The sequence below is a fragment of the Sitodiplosis mosellana genome, unplaced genomic scaffold (assembly GCF_009176505.1).
Source record: "Sitodiplosis mosellana isolate CC-2019 unplaced genomic scaffold, AAFC_SMos_1.0 Smas_scaffold_6226, whole genome shotgun sequence".
Lineage (NCBI taxonomy): Eukaryota > Metazoa > Arthropoda > Insecta > Diptera > Cecidomyiidae > Sitodiplosis > Sitodiplosis mosellana.
The window spans coordinates 10344234-10363220 of NW_022601467.1; the positions used below are offsets into that span (position 1 = coordinate 10344234).

General features: G+C 35.2%; 3 protein-coding genes across 3 annotated transcripts in view; 2 read left to right on the forward strand and 1 right to left on the reverse strand.

Annotated features, from left to right (window-relative positions):
* Positions 1-11491, forward strand: part of LOC129577868 (uncharacterized) — a 30618-nt gene extending 19127 nt beyond the window's left edge. The window contains exons 2-5 of the mRNA XM_055465642.1: positions 5300-5623; positions 6505-6639; positions 8039-8194; positions 8301-11491. Coding sequence (XP_055321617.1) covers positions 5326-5623; positions 6505-6639; positions 8039-8194; positions 8301-8323 — 612 coding nt within the window. The 5' untranslated portion in view covers positions 5300-5325 and the 3' untranslated portion in view covers positions 8324-11491. The remainder of the gene's footprint in view (positions 1-5299; positions 5624-6504; positions 6640-8038; positions 8195-8300) is intronic.
* LOC129577869 (uncharacterized) lies at positions 8790-13089 on the reverse strand. The gene is made up of 3 exons (XM_055465643.1): positions 12374-13089; positions 12154-12301; positions 8790-12094 (listed from the first exon to the last, which is right to left on the reverse strand). The coding sequence occupies exons 1-3, from the start codon at positions 12378-12380 to the stop codon at positions 11674-11676; spliced, it is 576 nt and encodes a 191-aa protein (XP_055321618.1). The 5' UTR covers positions 12381-13089; the 3' UTR covers positions 8790-11673.
* A 2311-nt stretch (positions 13090-15400) lies between these two features.
* On the forward strand, positions 15401-18903 carry LOC129577864 (calcium-activated potassium channel slowpoke-like). Its single transcript, XM_055465630.1, has 6 exons — positions 15401-16157; positions 16377-16678; positions 17307-17471; positions 17628-17738; positions 18008-18094; positions 18275-18903. Exons 1-6 carry the CDS (start codon positions 16094-16096, stop codon positions 18305-18307), a joined length of 762 nt encoding a protein of 253 aa, XP_055321605.1. The 5' UTR covers positions 15401-16093; the 3' UTR covers positions 18308-18903.
* The last annotated feature ends 84 nt before the right edge of the window (positions 18904-18987 follow it).

Consider the following 18987-nt stretch of genomic DNA (forward strand, 5'->3'; position numbering starts at 1 on the left):
AGTAAAACCGTGGCTTTGCTCCTCTACTTTCTGCATATTTAAATGTCTGTCGCTGAATTGCGGTGATTGATTGCTACTCGCGTTTCGAATGTAAACAGCAATGGAAAAGAATGATTCGTCGCCCGGATTATTCGCCATAAAATGAATGAAATGAATGAAGAAGAAGGAGAAAAAAATATGTGTGACAAAATGGGATGAATACCAAATGCAAGCCCATCACGAACGATGCTCTCTTTCTCTCTATCTCCGGCACGAATCCAGAACAATTTGACATAATTCCCAACCATTTTTCTTCATCACAAACGCTTCTGTCTACAAATGGATCATATATTCTTAGAATTGTGTGCACGAGGTTTTCACTTCACTCGCTCACTCATTCACTTCACTCGCTCACTCGGTTCGTATTTGTCTTTGTCGATGGCGGCGACAAGAAAAAAAAGACCACAACAGCAATAGCAACAACAAATTGTTCACCGAAAAGCGGTGTGCATATTCACGTTTCTCCCGTGGGCTCCATACAACGAAACTTTAATTACTTAACTTTTGATTTTTGTCATCAAGCATCTCATAAAATCGACAGAGTTATTTGTCTATGCACAACGCTACAAAGTTCTTCTATCTTGTTTCAATTTTCGGTTACTTTTGTTCATCTACCACGCAATCATTTTTTCGCGGGAGGGTGGGGCGACGATGTACACGACGAACGACGAATAATTGGAAAAGCAACTTTCGCTGCCAAAAGATATGAAATTCAATTAAACTTTTGCCGAAATGCTTGGCAGTGCCGAAACGTTTTGCTGGCCATTTCGTTTTGGTTGCCACCCGAGAAAAAAAAATTGGCTGTTTATTATCGTTTTTTGTATTACTTTTTTTTCGATTTCTGTTGGCTGTTGAAAGCTTCTCTTTTTTTTCGCTTGTCGGTGTGTTCGCTTGTATGTGCAACATCACATTCCAGACTGAGCTAACCCCCAATGCTAACAGCAGCCAACGAGACGAAAAACATTTTAATAAAATGTGAAAATCGGATTGCAATGTCAAGAATTTAAATAACGAAACACTTCAAAAAATCAAGCGATTTTTTAATCAATGGAAAACCAGTTGCAACATACACGCTGAAAAGCTTTCATCTTTTTCACTTTTTCCAGCGATGCCAACGATTTTGGCAATTTATTTGATTCCACTGGTTTTGTTGTTTTTTCCCGGTTGCTGTTGTTAAAACTAACACTTTTTACTTTGATGGTTAGCGGCCTGTTTTTTTCTTTCTCTCTCTTTCTCCCTCTCTCTCTCTCTCTCGAACATGTTAGCCCCAGTGCTCTCTCTTTCGCTCGAAATAACAGCCGAAAACCTATTAATTTAAATAAAGTATTAATTTTAAAATATTTCTGAATTCTGAAATGGTTTTTATATGAACGATTCAATTATTTGCTTGTACGAGACTGTGTATTGAAGTCATTGGAATCGGCATTTTAATGCAAAAATAAATTGAGAATGAAGAAGTAAACGAAATGAAATGGAGCTGTAAAAAAAGTAGCGGCAGCAGCAATATCACCAACACTGCAAATGGCCACCACAGCTCATAACTTATGTAGAGTGCGTTAGTTGACGACCAAAACCAAGTACATCAGCCATTGTTATTGAGCCAATAACTGAGTCATTGAGAGTGAGTCAGTTGGGTAATGGCTCGTTTTTCGACCGGCAAATGCGACATCAATTCTCCGGTCGCCGAAGTCATCTATTCATGGCTTCCACTCGCTTTTTTTCTCGCCTATTCAATTGGCAATGATGCAGTCCCCCATATTCGATGGCTGGTTTGCTGGCCAGCAGTGTCGTATGGCGATCAGTGGCAGCCAAAAAAAGAAGCGAGAACCATAAAAAAGGCAGCCTGGCCAAAGTACAGCAGTGTATGTACTATGATCATTTGGCGAAACCTTTTTTTTCTCGTGGTAAAAATAATTAGTTTTTGTCGGTTTTATGGGAGTTAATGCAACTGTTTGGCCACATTAATTACCGCATTCAATAAAATACACGAGCGAACAATGTTCGAATTGTTCATATACGATATACACAAAAGCAATGCGATAGGAATTTGGTTGTGAAGAACTCGTTTGGCAAATTGCGAACGTAAAAACAACTGCTGCAAATGAAATCAGAAATAGTTTACTAAAACTGTACCGTAAAACGGCAATTTGTTTCATTGCTATGACGTAGTTGCATAGATCGTATTCGTCAGTACGACGGCGGCGGTGGTGGTGGTGGTGGTCGTGGCGGTGGTGCTGGCAAGAGGAGCATCACATTGTTCGGTGCGGGAAGATAAAAAACCAGAGAGGCAGAGATAGAAGAGAGAGAGAAAGGAAAGAGAGCAATTTCTTCGCTGTAGGTCTCTGTGCGCGATCGACGAAATACTACTAACTGTTCGTAGGAAGTGGCATGAGTTCGGGAAACATATCGATATCATGCAACTGTATAAATCATCGTTGATAGTTTTTCGTTATACCGGAAAAATATGATAAAATACAGACATACCATCTATATACATAAACATAAACAAGTGCATATATGCACAAACATACACATACACCCGTGCAGCCAGTACTGCATTAATGATTTTATTCAGTTTTATACCATTTCGTTTATTTTGATGTTGTGTTTCGATGCTAGGGGTTTAAAATACTCAATTCCATTTGTTGTGGTGGTCGTTTATGGCTCGTTATTGTCCATATTTGATTTGCCAAATACACGTAAATGCAATGCAAATATAAACACCTCCTTCCCTCCAGTCAAATGGAGAGAAAAAAAAAGAACTATTAAGTGGTATCGGCCAATAGTCATTGTATATATATGACAATAAAGCGTGAACAAATGTTAGCATCATGCTTTTTTTTATCTCTCTCGTTTGTTCTCCCAGTTCCTAGCCCCTAGGATTTGGTGTTTTGTCGCAATTCTTTTTTTTTCTCGTCCAGTCTTGTTTTTCGGTTTGCGTTTGAACGTAAATTATATATCCCATTTATCCTGTGAAAATACAAACAATTACACAATGCCTAGTGTACATTCACGAACAAGTAAACAACCATTTATGAAGCATTACACAACTAGTATCAAGCGACAACACAATTAATGTGACTAGTTGGATATTGGCGAGCGCGCACACACAAATGGTGTGTGTGTGTGTGTGTGTGCTGTATGATACATGTTTTGCCGTTTTGGTCATTGGAATGGCCCGTTAACCGAACACGGTAACAAGAGCGGCTGCGACGGTGACGGTGACGGGGAATCGGACCAACTGAGGTACAGATAGATTGATGAAAGTGATGCGGTCGGTAGCAGTGCTTTTGTTGTGAATGTGTAACTCTAGACTTGAACATGATCAACACCATCATCTGTAGCCGACCAACAAAACAACAACCGGAAACAATCCTGATTAATGGCGTTTGGAACTTTGAACGATTTATCATTTTTTTCATTAAAATTCACACGACAAAAGAGAAAGAGAAAAAGAAATGAAGCAGAATGAAAGCAAACTACAGCTGAATCGAAAACAAACATCGAGAAACCCTATGACCACCATAGCCAGGCGAATGCAACAACAAACAAGTGGAAAATAATGTTTGTCCCATTCCCCCGTGAATACCGAAAACATTAGCAACACACATACACACACCGAGTAGGGCGAACAGTTTCGGTCGACACTGCCGCCATCGACACACCACCACTTTGGAAAGAGATTTCTTTCACAACAGTTCAGATTAAGTTTACTATTTACTTGGAAATAACTGGACTAACAAAGATTTGAACTTACCAAATGCCCTTTCGAATTCAGAACTAATACCTGCAGTGATAAATGTCGAGTTAATTTAACCTCGTTTTGAGCAAGCCATAAGCGAACGAAGAAATATGTGTATGTGTGTGTGTGGGTTTTTGTGCGAATGCGAATGTCAATGTTTCGTTTGAGCCGCTCAAATGTTTCATAATCCTTCATTTATTCGTGATTGATATGACTTTACCCTAATGGATCTCGTGTCTTTTCACACACCTGTCTATGAGTTTCGCGCAATTTTCTCCCGCACTCTCTTAATGGTCACACGGTTCTGGTGTGTGTGTGTGTGTGTGTGTGTGTGTGTGTGTGTGTGTGTGTACAGCTTTTTGCCTGTTCATCCTTCTTCTTTTTTTCCCCCTTTTTCGTCTCGTTTGCTCTGGCAAGTTGTTCAAACATCTCATGCTATAGCAACTCACTTTTAAAACAAATAAAAGGCGGAAACCGAATTCCTTCTCTATCGCATTGCAGCTGGAACAGAACACGAAACGAAAACGAAAACGAAACAACGTCGGAACAAGAAAAGTATGGATGTAACCTATGGAAATACTTTTACTAAAGTCAAATGATGACGACTTTTCTCTGTTTCCATTCACTTGCGCTCTCTCTCTCTCTCTTTCGCTTGCTCACTTGTTCTCACCCGTGCTATGTCCTCTGTTCGGTATAGTTTTCCGAAAAATTTGCGTCTCGATGCAAACGAAGAAAGTTTGCGTTAGCCAATTTTCGTGTCGAATACAAATTCCAGAACTTTTCGCTTTGTTTGAAATGTTTATTGCATTTGTCCCTAAATTGCAACTCAAACTACAATTTAAATAATATTTGGCAAAAACGATAAATGGAAAACATTCAAAAGTCATGAGGCTCCATGTCTCTACATAGTGCACCAAGTACAAGTCCCAGTTTCTATGCAAGCGCGCCCCAGTCAGCCAGTCAGTCAGTCAGTCAGTCAAAGTATCCAAGGATAGCATAAAAATATCCACCCTCACCACTCCGTCGCACCGAATACGAATACTCTTACATCGTTCAGCCGAAACAAATTGCAAAACTTAGCAAGAGTTGGCTGGCAAATAACTCAATGCTCAAGCAATTAAATGGAACTTTTAGCACTTAGTCAATGTGAATCGAATGAAATTTATTCCTTGAAATCATTATTGATTTCCAATTTGCATAGTATTTACTCAATACAAACATTTTGGACAAAATGGGCAGACAAAGGAAAGCCGAACCAGATGGAATGAGAGATTGTTCATGAAAATTCTTTGAGTTTTCTTGTGTCTCGTCTCACATTTGGTTCCGCTTCAACTGGCGGCTCCAATTGCCAAAAAATGAAATAAAATGAAATAGTCTATAGAAAACGGAAGATAGCACAGATACATATTATATATATAATAACAATAACAATAATAATAATCATGAAAGTAAAAGGAAGCAGCCGAAATGTGAGAAATTTATTTTGATTCCGTATTTTTCATTCTTATGGCATTTCAGAATCAAACGAACAAAAACCAACAAACATGAAGAACTTCCTGTTAATATCGATTTTGGTCATGACTGTAATGTCATTCCTTCCCCAAACCACGCACGGTTCGACAACAACGGAGGTCGAAGAACAACCGCGTGCCTTACCGCTTAAAGCTCAACTCGTAGCCGAAGAGACTTGGCAAGAGGATGATCATGATGTATTAATCCGCATCGTACGTGGTGCGAAAAATAACAATGGCGCCAACAATGGATCTGGCTCTGGTAAGAAGGAGAAAAACAAAAGAGTTAATAATAGAAAAAAGTCCGATGAGAAAGTCGAGAAAAAAGCTCGTAAGTTTTATTTTTAATTTTAATTTTCATTTTCATTTCCATGTACATTATATTTTTGTTTTTGTTTTTGTTTTCGTTGTTGCTGCTGTTGTTATTTTGCCTTCCTTTCTTCCGTTCTTTCGTTCGTTTTGTTTTCCCCCGTCTATGTTTGTTCGTTCATTCGAAATGGCGATCTGTTTTTCGTTTACTAACTCAACAGCACCGCGTGCCCCGGTGGCCGTTCAGTTCATTCGAAAAAGTTTTTTACTTAATGATTTCTATTCTGCATATTATTTCATTGTAGATTCAGTTATGCTTCGTATTTCGTTTCTCTTCTTTTCGTTTTCTGTTTTCCCCATTCGTTCTATTTTCACTTCGGTATTTTATCTGTTAAGTTTGAAGTTTGTGTTGAATAATTGTGTTTTTTGTTATCCTTTACTCGATGCGCGCGACCGGCGATAATGTGTTTTAATGCAAAGAGTCAGAATGCCATGATCCAGGATCTATTTTCATTAAACGCCTGACAAATTAATGTTTGAATGAAACTAAAATACATCTATATAGAACAAACAAACGCTAATCTGACAGACTCTAATCCCTCGGTAACATAGAGAGCAAAAGAAACTGAAGAAGGAGTTTTAGTCGAGCGAGAGAAAGAGAAAAAAAAATGAAAACATGAATATGCATATCTATATTTAAACATTCAATTACGCGCGTGGTGATGGCATCGTCGTTTCGTGACGAACGGAGCAAAATATATCGGATCGGAGGGAGGGCCAACAGCATCTTTTGCAAACTCATTTCTTTTGCATGTTTTTTTTCCGTTTCTTACCCACATTTTAAAACTCATCACACAATTTTTTCTTCTTTCTCGTTTCGTTTAACTTTCCATACGTGTTTAGCATCCTGTCGATATGAAAAAAGCCAATGGACTGAATGTAATGCAGAAACCAATGTCAGAACACGAACCTTATCGCTGAAAAAGGGTGACGAAGGTTGTATACCAACAAGAACGATTCAAAAGAAATGCAAAAAAGGTAAATACGTTTTATTCACATCTCACTTTTTTTCCCATCTTCTTCTTATTCTTTTCTGCTTTTCATCTTCTTATATCTCGTTTGATCCAAGTCAAATTTTCACCGAGCAAAATGGTTTTTTTTCTTACTTTGCTCGAATATATGTTTATCATACGCCTACGTCGTAACTCTATGGCCTGGTATATTGGCGCAGAAAAGAAGAAGAGAATATATAGGGAAAAAGTATCAAACTGAACCAGACAATGTTGTTTACCCACCCATATTCGCTAACTGACAGTTGTCTAGACTCAACGTTTTCTTTCAATTTCAATGATGCGCTGATTTGGTTTATCTCTTTTTTTTTTAATAAGAACACACACAGCTGACAGGGGTCATTGTATTAAATAATCTATTGAGAAAGAGAATGAGAGAGAGAGAGAGAGAGAGAGAGAGAGAGAGAAACACATGCACAAAAAGGATTTCACCAGCGTATTTATCTCGCCAATAACTGTGCATTGTGCTGCATATTATTTATCATAACTCATGAATTACACAGAAAATGTGATTTTGCAATGATTCCTCCCATTCATTTTTACTGCGCCGCATATTACATTTCGCACGCGAGATGAAATTGTTCAATTTATAGAGATATACAACAAACGAGGGAGAATGGCGGGCGTAGACAGAGAAGGAAAAAAAACGCACCGAAAACACATCAAAAAGCCTGGAAATTTAATTTGATTACACCTTGATGATAGTTCAACTCAACGAATCATTTTAAATAAATAAATAGGAGTTGTTGTAGCGAAATTTTCCAATTTTAACACGATTCCGTTTCATTTGAATAGGTACAGTTTTTTGTGCGGTCCTGCACCCGTGGTTCAGCTCAATCTAAATTAACTTTTCATTATGATTCTATTATAAATATTCCATTATATAAATGTTCGTTTATAATGTGTTTTTTTTTCTCTGTAAATTCTCTCTCGCTGTAAATTCGGTGGTATTTTTTCTTGTTCTCCTGGAAATATGTTATCTCTTACGCTCTTTCAGGCCATTTTATAATATGTTTTGTGCGTATTAAAACTATCGGATATTTTGCGCTTCTACCTATTGTACAAAACGCTAAAGGCTCGAAAAAAAATCATCGAATTATTTCCAAACAATGAGCAAATAACAATGATATGAATGGGAAAAAATGGTTTTTATGGGGCCCAACCAACAGAGCTGTTGACGCTCATGCTGGAATAGAGAGACAACAATCGCACATAGCATATATAGCATACATATACACACCGTTTATGGTGTGAAATTCATGTCAAATGAATGTTGATGATACAATGTGTTTGTTCTTTTTATTTTTCGTTGCTTTTTTCTCTTCCTTGCTCGTTTTGGTCGAACCACATTAACACAATATGTATAGCTTGCCGTTACGATAAGGGTGAATGGTCAAAATGCGTGAATGGATCCATGTCGCGAAAAGATAATGTACGTGCTGGCAGCGATGCGTCTTGCAAACCAACCCGCGACATCACCAAAAACTGTAACAAGGACAAAAAACAGAAAAAACAAGACAAAAGTAAGCACAACACAGACATTTATACACAATTGACCGAATTTTTCTCACTTTCGGACAATATCACTGATTTTATTTTTATGCAATTTTTTATTTTCTTCTATCATAGATGGACGAAAGAGCCATGCTTAAGCGCTCGGCAACAGCCACACCATTGAATCAACAATTCAATCGTCACAAACAAAAAATGAAAATTCAACAACAACAACAACAAGAACAAAAAAATCAACTCGACATTGGAGAATAATCCACAAAAATTATATTCCGTAAATAATCCGTTTCAGTTTTCAAGAAACACCAGCAATTTTACATAATAGGTATTGATTAAATCGCGCGACAAAATTGCAGATAAAAATAAAATACAACAACAACCAACTACAGCAACAAGAATACTACGATGAAAAATTGCATTCAGCAATTGTTTTTAAATAAAGCTTCCGTAACACTAACTAGCCAAGTATAATCGAACTATCGCACCCTCCTTCAAAAGAGTTCAGTTTTTTTTTTGTATGGGCAATACCCCATTGATTGATCACACACATATTGATCTTTTTTTTTCGAAGCAGATTTTTTTTCCATTATTGGAGGCGTCTGTTGAAAAAAAAAACAAAAGTGAATAAAAAAAATACAATAAATTTTTGTAGATTCAGACACTGAATTACAATTTGAACAAATTATTTGGGTTGTTTTTATATATATGTATACATATGAAAAAAAATGAAATGATTGTAATCCGTTCTCCCCCCCATTCGTTTGGCGTTTCAGTTGGCATATTTCCCAAAAAATTGTGTGTAAATTGTTTTAAAGCTGAAACAAAACGTAAAATAAAGAAAAAAATCGTGAAATCTTCAAAAGTAAACAGAAAAAATTTTAACATTCACTCATAGAAATGGAAAATGCACGTAAAATTAGTTTCAATCACCACACACACACACATATAGGCAACTCATTTACAAGAACAACAACAAAAGCAGTAAATTTATCGAAATATCCTTTAATGCCAAACTAATCAAATCAAATAACAATGATAAAACAATGAATCATCAGCCAATTCCAATTTGTAGAAATGACGTTCGAAAAACACAAAATAATAATATAAATCATCGTTTCAGTTGATCATAATGAGAAATTATTCGATGCGATTATCTAAAAAAAAAAAGACCGAAAGAACGAAAGGAACAGTAAACAACAAATTAAAGAAGAAGAAACAATTCACGACACAAAACAAAGAAGTAATAAATGTTTGATGATGAGTCAGTTAATTTCGGTGACATGATCATCATTTTCATTCTCTTTTCAGTTTTTTTTAGTATAAACTAATTAAACGTTGAAGTTTAAACAAAACAGAAGAAAAAACCTACAATAAATAAAATGAAATGGCAAAAAAAAATACTAATTAAGATTAAATATGTATGAGTAAGCATACAATTTTATCCAATAGTTTAGATTATATTACTATATTAAAAGGATAAATACATTGCATATTACCCGACACAAAAAGAAAACGGAATTATTCCAACCATTCACAATGACAACACATCAAAAAAAGAAAAAAAAAAGAATTCCTCCTCCTCCTCCTCTTCACTATCTCACATCTCTCGTATATACATATTGAAAAAACAAAAGAAATCAAATATTTGGACGCAGCGAATTTTCGAAATAGAAAAATAAAATCCAAATAAGCAAACACGGTCAATGAAAAGATACCCAACTTTTATTCGATTTATCGTTCTTCCATTGTTTGATTTTTTTATCATCTTCTGCACGCAAATTCCAATAATGGATACGATATAATGAAGAAAGAAAAAATTAAAATAAAATAAACCACATCCTTTATGCCTAATGTAATTTTTGTCAAGGTTAATGATAGTTACTAGTGGGTCCCATCCTCATATGGAACACTTGGTTTTGGTTTCTAATCCATCGACATGAATCAACACAATATTACATAAATCTAATGCAATGAACACCATTCTTTGTTTTTAATATTATCTGTATTCCTCCTATTTTTTTTGTGTAAAATCTTGAATGTTTTCAATTGATTAAATAATTGTATAACAGTAAGATAAATCCAATAGTAATGGCAAATAACAATAACAACACAATCTGTTTCATACTTTTGTTTTATTGTTTCCCAACAACGAAATGAAGCAAATCAACACGTTAGTTCTGACCCAGTATCAAAATGAAACAGAAAGAGAAACAAAAGACAAAAAAATATCCACGGTTTTGCGAATAGAGACACACACACACACACCCACACCATACTTAGACATTAAACAAACAAGCATCATCAACATTTAATTTATAACGCATAAATTAGTGCATACCGTTGTTATATATTATAAAACTTGTGTCCATCAAAACATAACATATGAAAAGAGCAACACCGCATATGTGTGTGCGTGTATGCAGAATTTCAATACTATTTTCATATATCTCTAAGCGATAGCTCATACCGAATTACATTAAATTCCGAAACATATTTGAAAATGATGAAAATGAAAACACACACCACCACAAATCATAGATGAAAAAAAAAAACAAACGAACGAACACTTTTGCGCTCCTCTATTCCAAATGGCCATACAACCAATAATTCACATTCAACCGAATCTCATCGATCAATCGGCAACATTATTATCATTGCCCAAAATTATGTGGCACCTTTAAACGAGCATACCATTTTCCATTAAATTACTCCTCGGGGGATTAGGCTCACAATTCAATTTAAACTAATTGAGAAGCTATTCGAACAAGCGCTTATCGAACACGCCGATTATTCAACGCGTTTAGCTAACATGCATTGCGATTGAGGTAACGATTGTGAATTCCACACAAATGTGTGGATGGTCGAAATATACCACACGACTCCCAATTTCGTTTCGAATGTTGAACTCTATTTTCATTTTATACATAGGAAAAATATCAGCAGAATGGGAAACTAAATCAATTAATCACATCAATCATCAATTACAGCAAATAGACATTGCAAAAGTAAATCGATTATTTTATGGAAATAACAACACAAACAGAATACGCAAAAAAAACAGAATTAGCATGGGAGTAAATTTTAAAAAGAATTATTCGTAAACCATAAGAGTTCTTCCCCCCTTCCTCCTTGATGAAAAGAAAAGGCCAACATAATTTCCTTCAAATTTTTTCATGTGTGTGTGTGAGAGAGACATACATTTTGTCTTCAGTGTAAAACTTAACGTTCATTCTGTCTTAATTAATTACAAATTTAATAAAATTTAAGAGGAAAAATCAAAATAAAATTGATAAAAACAACAAAAAAAAGTCTGGTACGCAGTTTTTATTCAAAACATCGAATTGCCTTGGTTCCAGTGTTGATTTTAAAGACGCAAGATACAATTTAGAAACAGAAATTGGCTATCCGGTGAGTCTAGTAGAAGTGAAGTCTTAAACATTTATTAACCTGTATATGATTTACATTTATAAGTCTTAAGCCTTGTTGTGGCCTAAGCAATTTCTTCTTCACCGATGATTTGAGCAATTTTTAGTTTGAGTCGAGCAATTGACAGCGGCGAAAACTTGCGAACTGTTGATGCCATCAAATCGAAGAATTGTTGGATATCATCAGCTGGTTTTTGTGGCATGAAATCAGATGGTTTTGGACGTTGGGCCGAAAATTCATGCAAAATTCCATTCGTTTCCATTTGCAGAGCCTTTCGTTTTTTCGACACTGGTGTTTCCGAAAAAGGAGCAGGTGAACCATCCCGGCTGAGGTAAGATTCTGAGTTCGACCCTGCAAACGATGTTGCGTCAGCGTTTGACATATTATCGGATACTGGTTCTGTTTTCTTGGTGATAAGAACATCTTCGTCAACTAGTGATTGTGTGTCGGATTGTGTGCTGCTTGATGGCAATGATGAAATCGTTCTGAAAACATAATATATTTTGAACGATTCGAGTAAAAAAAATGAGACATTAAAACTTACGCTCTCTTTAAAGTGGATGTTTGAAGCAAAAACGAAAGCGATTCATCTCGTTTTGATGTTGTTGATGCCGCAGAACGGGTTGTTTTCTTCTCTTTTGTACGAACGAAATAATCTCGCATCGTTACCCATTTCTTTTTCACCGCTTCAACTAGATCCATACAATTCAATTAATGATAAATAAATCAATGATGTGTCAAATACATTAATGGAAAATACAAACCTTCCATGCCCAAATCACTTGCTAATGTCAACCATAAACGATTTTTGCTTTCGGTGTCGCGAAATTTTTTGTGCCTCACATTGTATAAAATTTCGTTTGATTTGATGAAATCGATGATCTTTTCCTCGTCATCCGCATTGAATTTCACTTTTTTCGGAATTTTTCTTTTATTTTTTCAACCAATATACAAAACACAAATGAACACAATGGAAAGTAAGTGTGATGACAACAAAAATATGGCGCCAATGACACTTTAATGAAACTTTTTGTCATTTCTGTCTGTTGCCAACGACAGAAAATTCACAGGATTCTGTTTCTGTTTCGGTTTCTGTTTCTGTTCTTTCTCACAACGAGGCTTTATTTACAGTAACAACTAGTTATCCAACTTATTTTAACGCGCTTGTGTAGTACTCCTCTTCTAAGTCGTACAAGTCGATGGCGGCTGCTTCACGTAAGATTATCAGTTTTTTTTTTATCACTGCGTTAGTAAGTTGTGAATGTATGGGTGAAAATGTTTTGATTCAGACTTTTCAGGTGGAGAATTTTATCGTTACTCGATTACAAAAATAAAATTAGGCATATCAACATACCATGAAGCATAACGAAGTGTAGATGCAAAAGTGATTTTTTGAATCTGAAGCAAAAACAAGCATTTTACATAATTTAGTTAAATAGGCTTGAAACTGCCATGAGCAACTAGTGATATCATCTACCTATGAACAACTTTCATTGTAGATAATACAAATTTCCGTAATCCGATAGCAATACATTGCTTCTTATGGAGGCTGAATGGATGGATTTTTGTAAGAGCGCCTCTAGTGAAAATATATTAGAATGATGGAATATTTCGAACTTTAATACGCTTTTCTGCTAATTTATCCAAACTCACCTCTTAAGTGGTAAATTAAAACCAATAAATATTTACACATCGAAATATCTCGAAAACGGCTGGGAAAATCGGCAAAATGGACCGTGGTGTCACTCCCTAAAGAGAGTGTAGACACTCAGCTGGTTTGATGGCCCAAAGCTCAAATCCAGTGGATTCGGGCTGATCCATGGGCTCTCAGGATTTGGTCTGATTCCCAGCTTTTCCTTTCCTGTGAGCATCTTTACAAGTCACACTCATGTTTTGTATGGAATTTCACCACAGGGCAAGTGCTGGGATCAGGCCAAATCCCGAGAACCCATGGATGAGCTCAAATCCACGGGATTTGAACTTTGGGCCATCAAACCAGCCGGGTGTCTACACTCCCTTTAGGGAGTGACACCACGGTCCATTTTGCCGATTTTCCCAGCCGTTTTCGAGATATTTTCATGTATAGTTTAATGAGAAAGATATCCGCCATGACAGCATTTTGGCCCGCCATGTTGGCATTTTGGTTTATATTAACATAACATTCTCTACTTTGACAGTCAACGTTTCTAAACGTAAACACAAATATGATTTGTCATAATCACATTCACCACTTCTATTGTGCTTCAGAGAGCTTCTGACAGCGCCATCCATCCGAAGCGTTTGAAACATTAAAGGCTTTTGCTGATTTTTTCTGCCGCATTTTCATTCGAGCTATCGCCTTATGCTAATTTCTTTGATTCTGTACGAAAAAATTCAACTTGAAGAGCTTCAGTCTAAAAATCCATTGTTCATACTTCACGTTCTTCTTTTATTGTATTTGTTTACTTTGCGCGGTGGAAGTGAATGAAAAATGTCACAGAACATACAGAAAGATCGCATATTGGTCGTTAATTAAGGATATTTCTACTTGATTCAATCACAACAGGTAAGCTCGGTCTCAAAATTTTGTCTGCAATTTCATGATTCACAATTCTACATAATGATAATGCACGAGAACGCTATTGAGGGGAGATGAAGACTTCCAGAAGTTGAATTTATTAATATGCTTGAATATATGATTCCATGTGTTGTCGTGTCGTATTCGGGGCTGGAATTCTAAGTCATTCCACCAAAATCGTTCGGATTTTTTTTTTTCGTACATAAGACCATATTGGAGTGAAAGAGAGAGATTCCACTATTTTTCAGCGTTCCACCGGAATTATTCCGATAACTTTAGGAAGAGTGGAATGTGTGAGAAATAATTCCGGTGGAACGCTGAAAAATAGTGGAATCTCTCTCTTTCACTCCAATATGGTCTTATGTACGGAAAAAAAAATCCGAACGATTTTGGTGGAATGACTTAGAACAGACGTTTAATAATCTTGGAATTCAAACGTCGTTAACACGTGCATATGTTTTCCTCTGTTATCGGCAAACGATCGAAGATTATTGAACTATGGAGTCACTTAAGCGGCTCTCAATATTAAATCTGACCATGGTGAACTCGTGTTGGGTGTATACTTTAAATTCGCCTTCGAATGTTAAAAAATTTCATCCCCAACACTTTCGATGCATTTTTCACCCCTTAAAACTCAATTGACAAATAGTTTATATTCCACGAAAGTTGCGCCTGGTCCCATAGATTTAATTGGCACATAGTGTTGGCCTTCAACACCACTACAATGAATAATTGCATTCAACAATTCTGAATGAAACATCCATAACATTGAGTATCTAAGTATGATCGAACTACCTCCTTTAAATCGGTTCATTTTTTTGAATACACATTATTGATTAGTGATTGAAATGACACACAGGATTCTCAAGGATTTGATGTAATTAGACATTCAAGTACATTTATTGTGAAATAGTTTTTACAATCGGTTTATTCTTACAAGAATTCATCGTGGAAAAATAAATAACAGAATAAAATAAATGAAGAATATTTATTATTGAACAGATGATACGAAAAATGGAATAAATTCTGCTTAAAGGACGAAAGGTGTGCAAATCTATGAAAACAAAACAAAACACACACACACACACACACAACTACACACAACTACACACAACTACACACGTACACATGTTGTGAGTCTAAATGCATCTTTTCTTATTCATGCGCCATCGCAATGGAGATACTCTATTCTGTATACATTCCCATGAATTGTATTCGTTTTGACAGTAGATGGTTCGCAAAAGTGTGTATCGCTCTTCAGCTCGTTATACATCCAATAAAAACATGAATAATGTTTAAAACGTCCCGAATTTTTCCAAAGTTTCCAAAGTGTGAAATTCCCGAAACAAATATCTCAATCAATGAAAAGGGAAAACTTCGAAAGAAGCAACGAAGAAAAAAAAGTGCCGAAAATCATTCATTAAATTGGAACATAGATCCAAGTGAAAGTGTATAGGGACCTCGAGCACTTTTACTTTCGTCGTTGATTCGTGTATGTGTGTGTTTGCCTGTGAATTAGTAACGTTTTGTTTTGATTCGGATTACCACATGCCACAGCATACTTCCTGTTGTTATCGGCATATTTGCATCAATGTATTGCAGCATTAAAGCTAGTTCAGCGTGTGTTAAATAAAACAGTAAAACATTTGCCAAAACTAGAGTATTACCGTTTCGTAACGTCAACTTGTTACGACTAATATACAGCTTTGCATACCACAAAAATACTAGCAAATGTACACAGAAGAAAATATGCTCAAAGAAATTGGGATAACTATGTTCAACAGCAGTCTCTAAAAGATATCAATAAAAAACCAACGGCAAAGAGAAGAAAACTACAGAAAACGCACAATTTTCTTTTTATTCAATTTTCTCTTTTGATCGAGAAAATAAATTCGACTGCTTCCTGTACCATAAGCCTGAATAGGAAATGTCACACACATTACTCACACATTACTTAATGTCACACATATCACTTAATTCAACCACAATAGGTAAAAATAAGGAAGCGTTTTCCCTCTATCTCGAGTGCGCCTCGAAATTTTATTTGATTCGAATAAGTTCAAAACTCCGTATGAATTATGATTAATTTTGCGTTCAAATCGAGGCTTGAATTTATTAAAATCGATAAAAAAAACTTCTTTAATACATATCGTATGAATTCTATTCTCTTCTTTTTCATGTATTTTAAAATTTGAAAACAAAATACGCAGCAAATGTGACAAATGTAGCTAATATTTCATATCTAAGCGCAGAGGAAATATGTTTGAATGAACGAAAATGGTGGATGTTTCTGCTGTCGAGCCTCATCTCATTCTCGACTGGAATTCTGATCGTTCTGCTATGGCGAATTTTTGCTTTTTTCTTCTGTCATAAGCCAGAACTGTCGGAAAATGAAGAGGAACCGGAGGAGGACCAGGAAGATGATGTGCAAATAAATCAGGAATTTGGCTGGCTCAAAACTTTCTTCCATATCCATGCCAAAATAAACACCACAAAATCCGGCAGAATTTTGGTAGTTATTTATGCATTTTTTCAAATTCCAAGCTAATACTGAAACTAAAGTGAAGAGTTGATGTGCCAGCAATAATATTTAAAGGCCAAAAATCGATGAAAATTAAAATGTAATACAAAAACCACATAGTTCACATGTTTCAACGTAAAAATATCTGGAAATGTGTAAATACTACTAATTAAAGTTCTGTATTTTTCATCGAAAATTAGTGGCAAGTGTAATTTCGCTACACGCTTATCATTTGTAATAACAAAGATGTTACGTATAGCCTTTTCACAAGAATATAACGACCATCTTTCGACCAAAAAACAAGCAGCATCAGTGTTTTATTGTCAAAAAGTGTGTTTCGAAATCGTTCGGAATTTAGTGCGAACTACATTTGCGTTTAACTTGAGTATTCCTACTTTTAAAAATATTTTTCAAGCTAGAAATCGTGTTTGCATACAATTTGGATGTTTCAAAGAAACGTGATGAGCTCAAAGACACGTGTATCATATGCAATTACACGCAATTTGAAAATGAGACAGACCTATTTCAGAGATGATTAGTCTTTTGTCCGCTTCCTTAAATATCAGAGAATATTCTTCAATGGTAATAACAGAAATTATGGATTTTTTTTTCATTTCAGTTGGTGCTCGTTTTCATATTAAATGTTGCATCGTTCATTATATATTTGATCGATACAATAACGACGAAAAAATATGTTGAGAGGTGTGTGCCATTCAACGAAAGTATCACACAGCGAATAGATTTCGCATTAAATAACATTTTTCTGGTTTTCTTCTTTATACGAGTAAGTATTGTATTGTAAACTAGAATTACAAAAAAATTTCCAAATTCAATTGAAAATCATCGTCTCGATTGTTGTGTTCTTTTCGTTCTGTGTGATGCACTCTACTCCCTTTGACTATTTGCTGGTGATCCATTAAAATTCAACAACGGGCAACAGTTATCATATTGGACGTGCCTAAAAATTATTACATTGACAATCGTGGGTGATGTGCACTGTAAGACGGTGTTGGGACTAACATGCTTTATAGTTAGCCTGCCTTTCCACCTGGTCAGTATTATCCATTGAATTTATTTAAGTTAAAATAACGAAGGGAAATCAATTGGAAATCAGAATGGAAGAAAATCGTTGCATTTTCATTGATCGATTCTGGAACGAAAATGATGAAAGCATTTTTGTTTCTTTCAATAATTTTACTCTGGTCTTCATTTCCATTTCCGTTGATGGTATTGAAAAAACATAAAAGTCGAGGAAAATCTAGTTTTTTTTCTTTTAATTTATTAAACAAACAATAAATTAATCACTCTCTTCTAATCCAGTATATGTTAGCAGGGGTAACAATGCAGATAATTTATGTGATTGAATATGAATTATTAGACGATATTGAAGAGCCAATATGGTCGAAGGTGAGAATAAATCCAAAATCAATACCAATAAAAAACAGAAAAGAAATTACTGATTAAATATAACATTTAAAATGTTGAAAAATATGTCAAAATCAATCACAAGTAGTAAGTACGAATGAAGTCAAAATCATTAATAATATCCTCTTTCTTTCCATAAAATTGTAAAAACAAACATGTAAGCTTGCCATCATGTTTAGGATAAACGGTACTTAACATGCTTGAATGGATCTTTGTTGCGAAAAGTTATCGTACAACGATGTGTGTTGCACATCAACCCGTGAAGTCAACAAGAACTGCGATAAAGTAAATACAAATGAACAATTAAATTACAAAGTTTCATCGGTTCTATGTGTAACTGATTCTATTTAAATAATTATTTATTTTCTTGTGGTAAGAACAAAAAACCAATTCAAGCTTGAAGAACAATTTACAGAAATAATATTTCGTAAATAATTTGTTTGACTATTTCAAGAAGAATTCAACGAAATAAATGTAAAATTTCTTTCGAAGGAGTTTTCCTTTTATAAGGAGCGCACTGCGTTGACAAAACTGACCCGAAATCAAACACCATTTTCTATAAAATATTTAACAAAGATTTGAGATGTGATATTGATATTGAGTACAAAAGTAATTTACTAATAAAACCGATAAATAAAATTAAAAATAGCAGTGATTGTATTGTAAAAAGAAGAATAAAAAATGAATAATGATCTAGACTCAGTATTTATGAATATATTGTGGAATAGTTCACACGTTTGACCATGTTTCGTGAGAATTCGTCATAAATAAATAAATACAAACCTTCATTACTGACATCGCACATCACGATACGAGTTAAAATTGTGTCTCCAAATATACTTCCTCGAACGATAAAATAAAACAGAAGTCTGTTA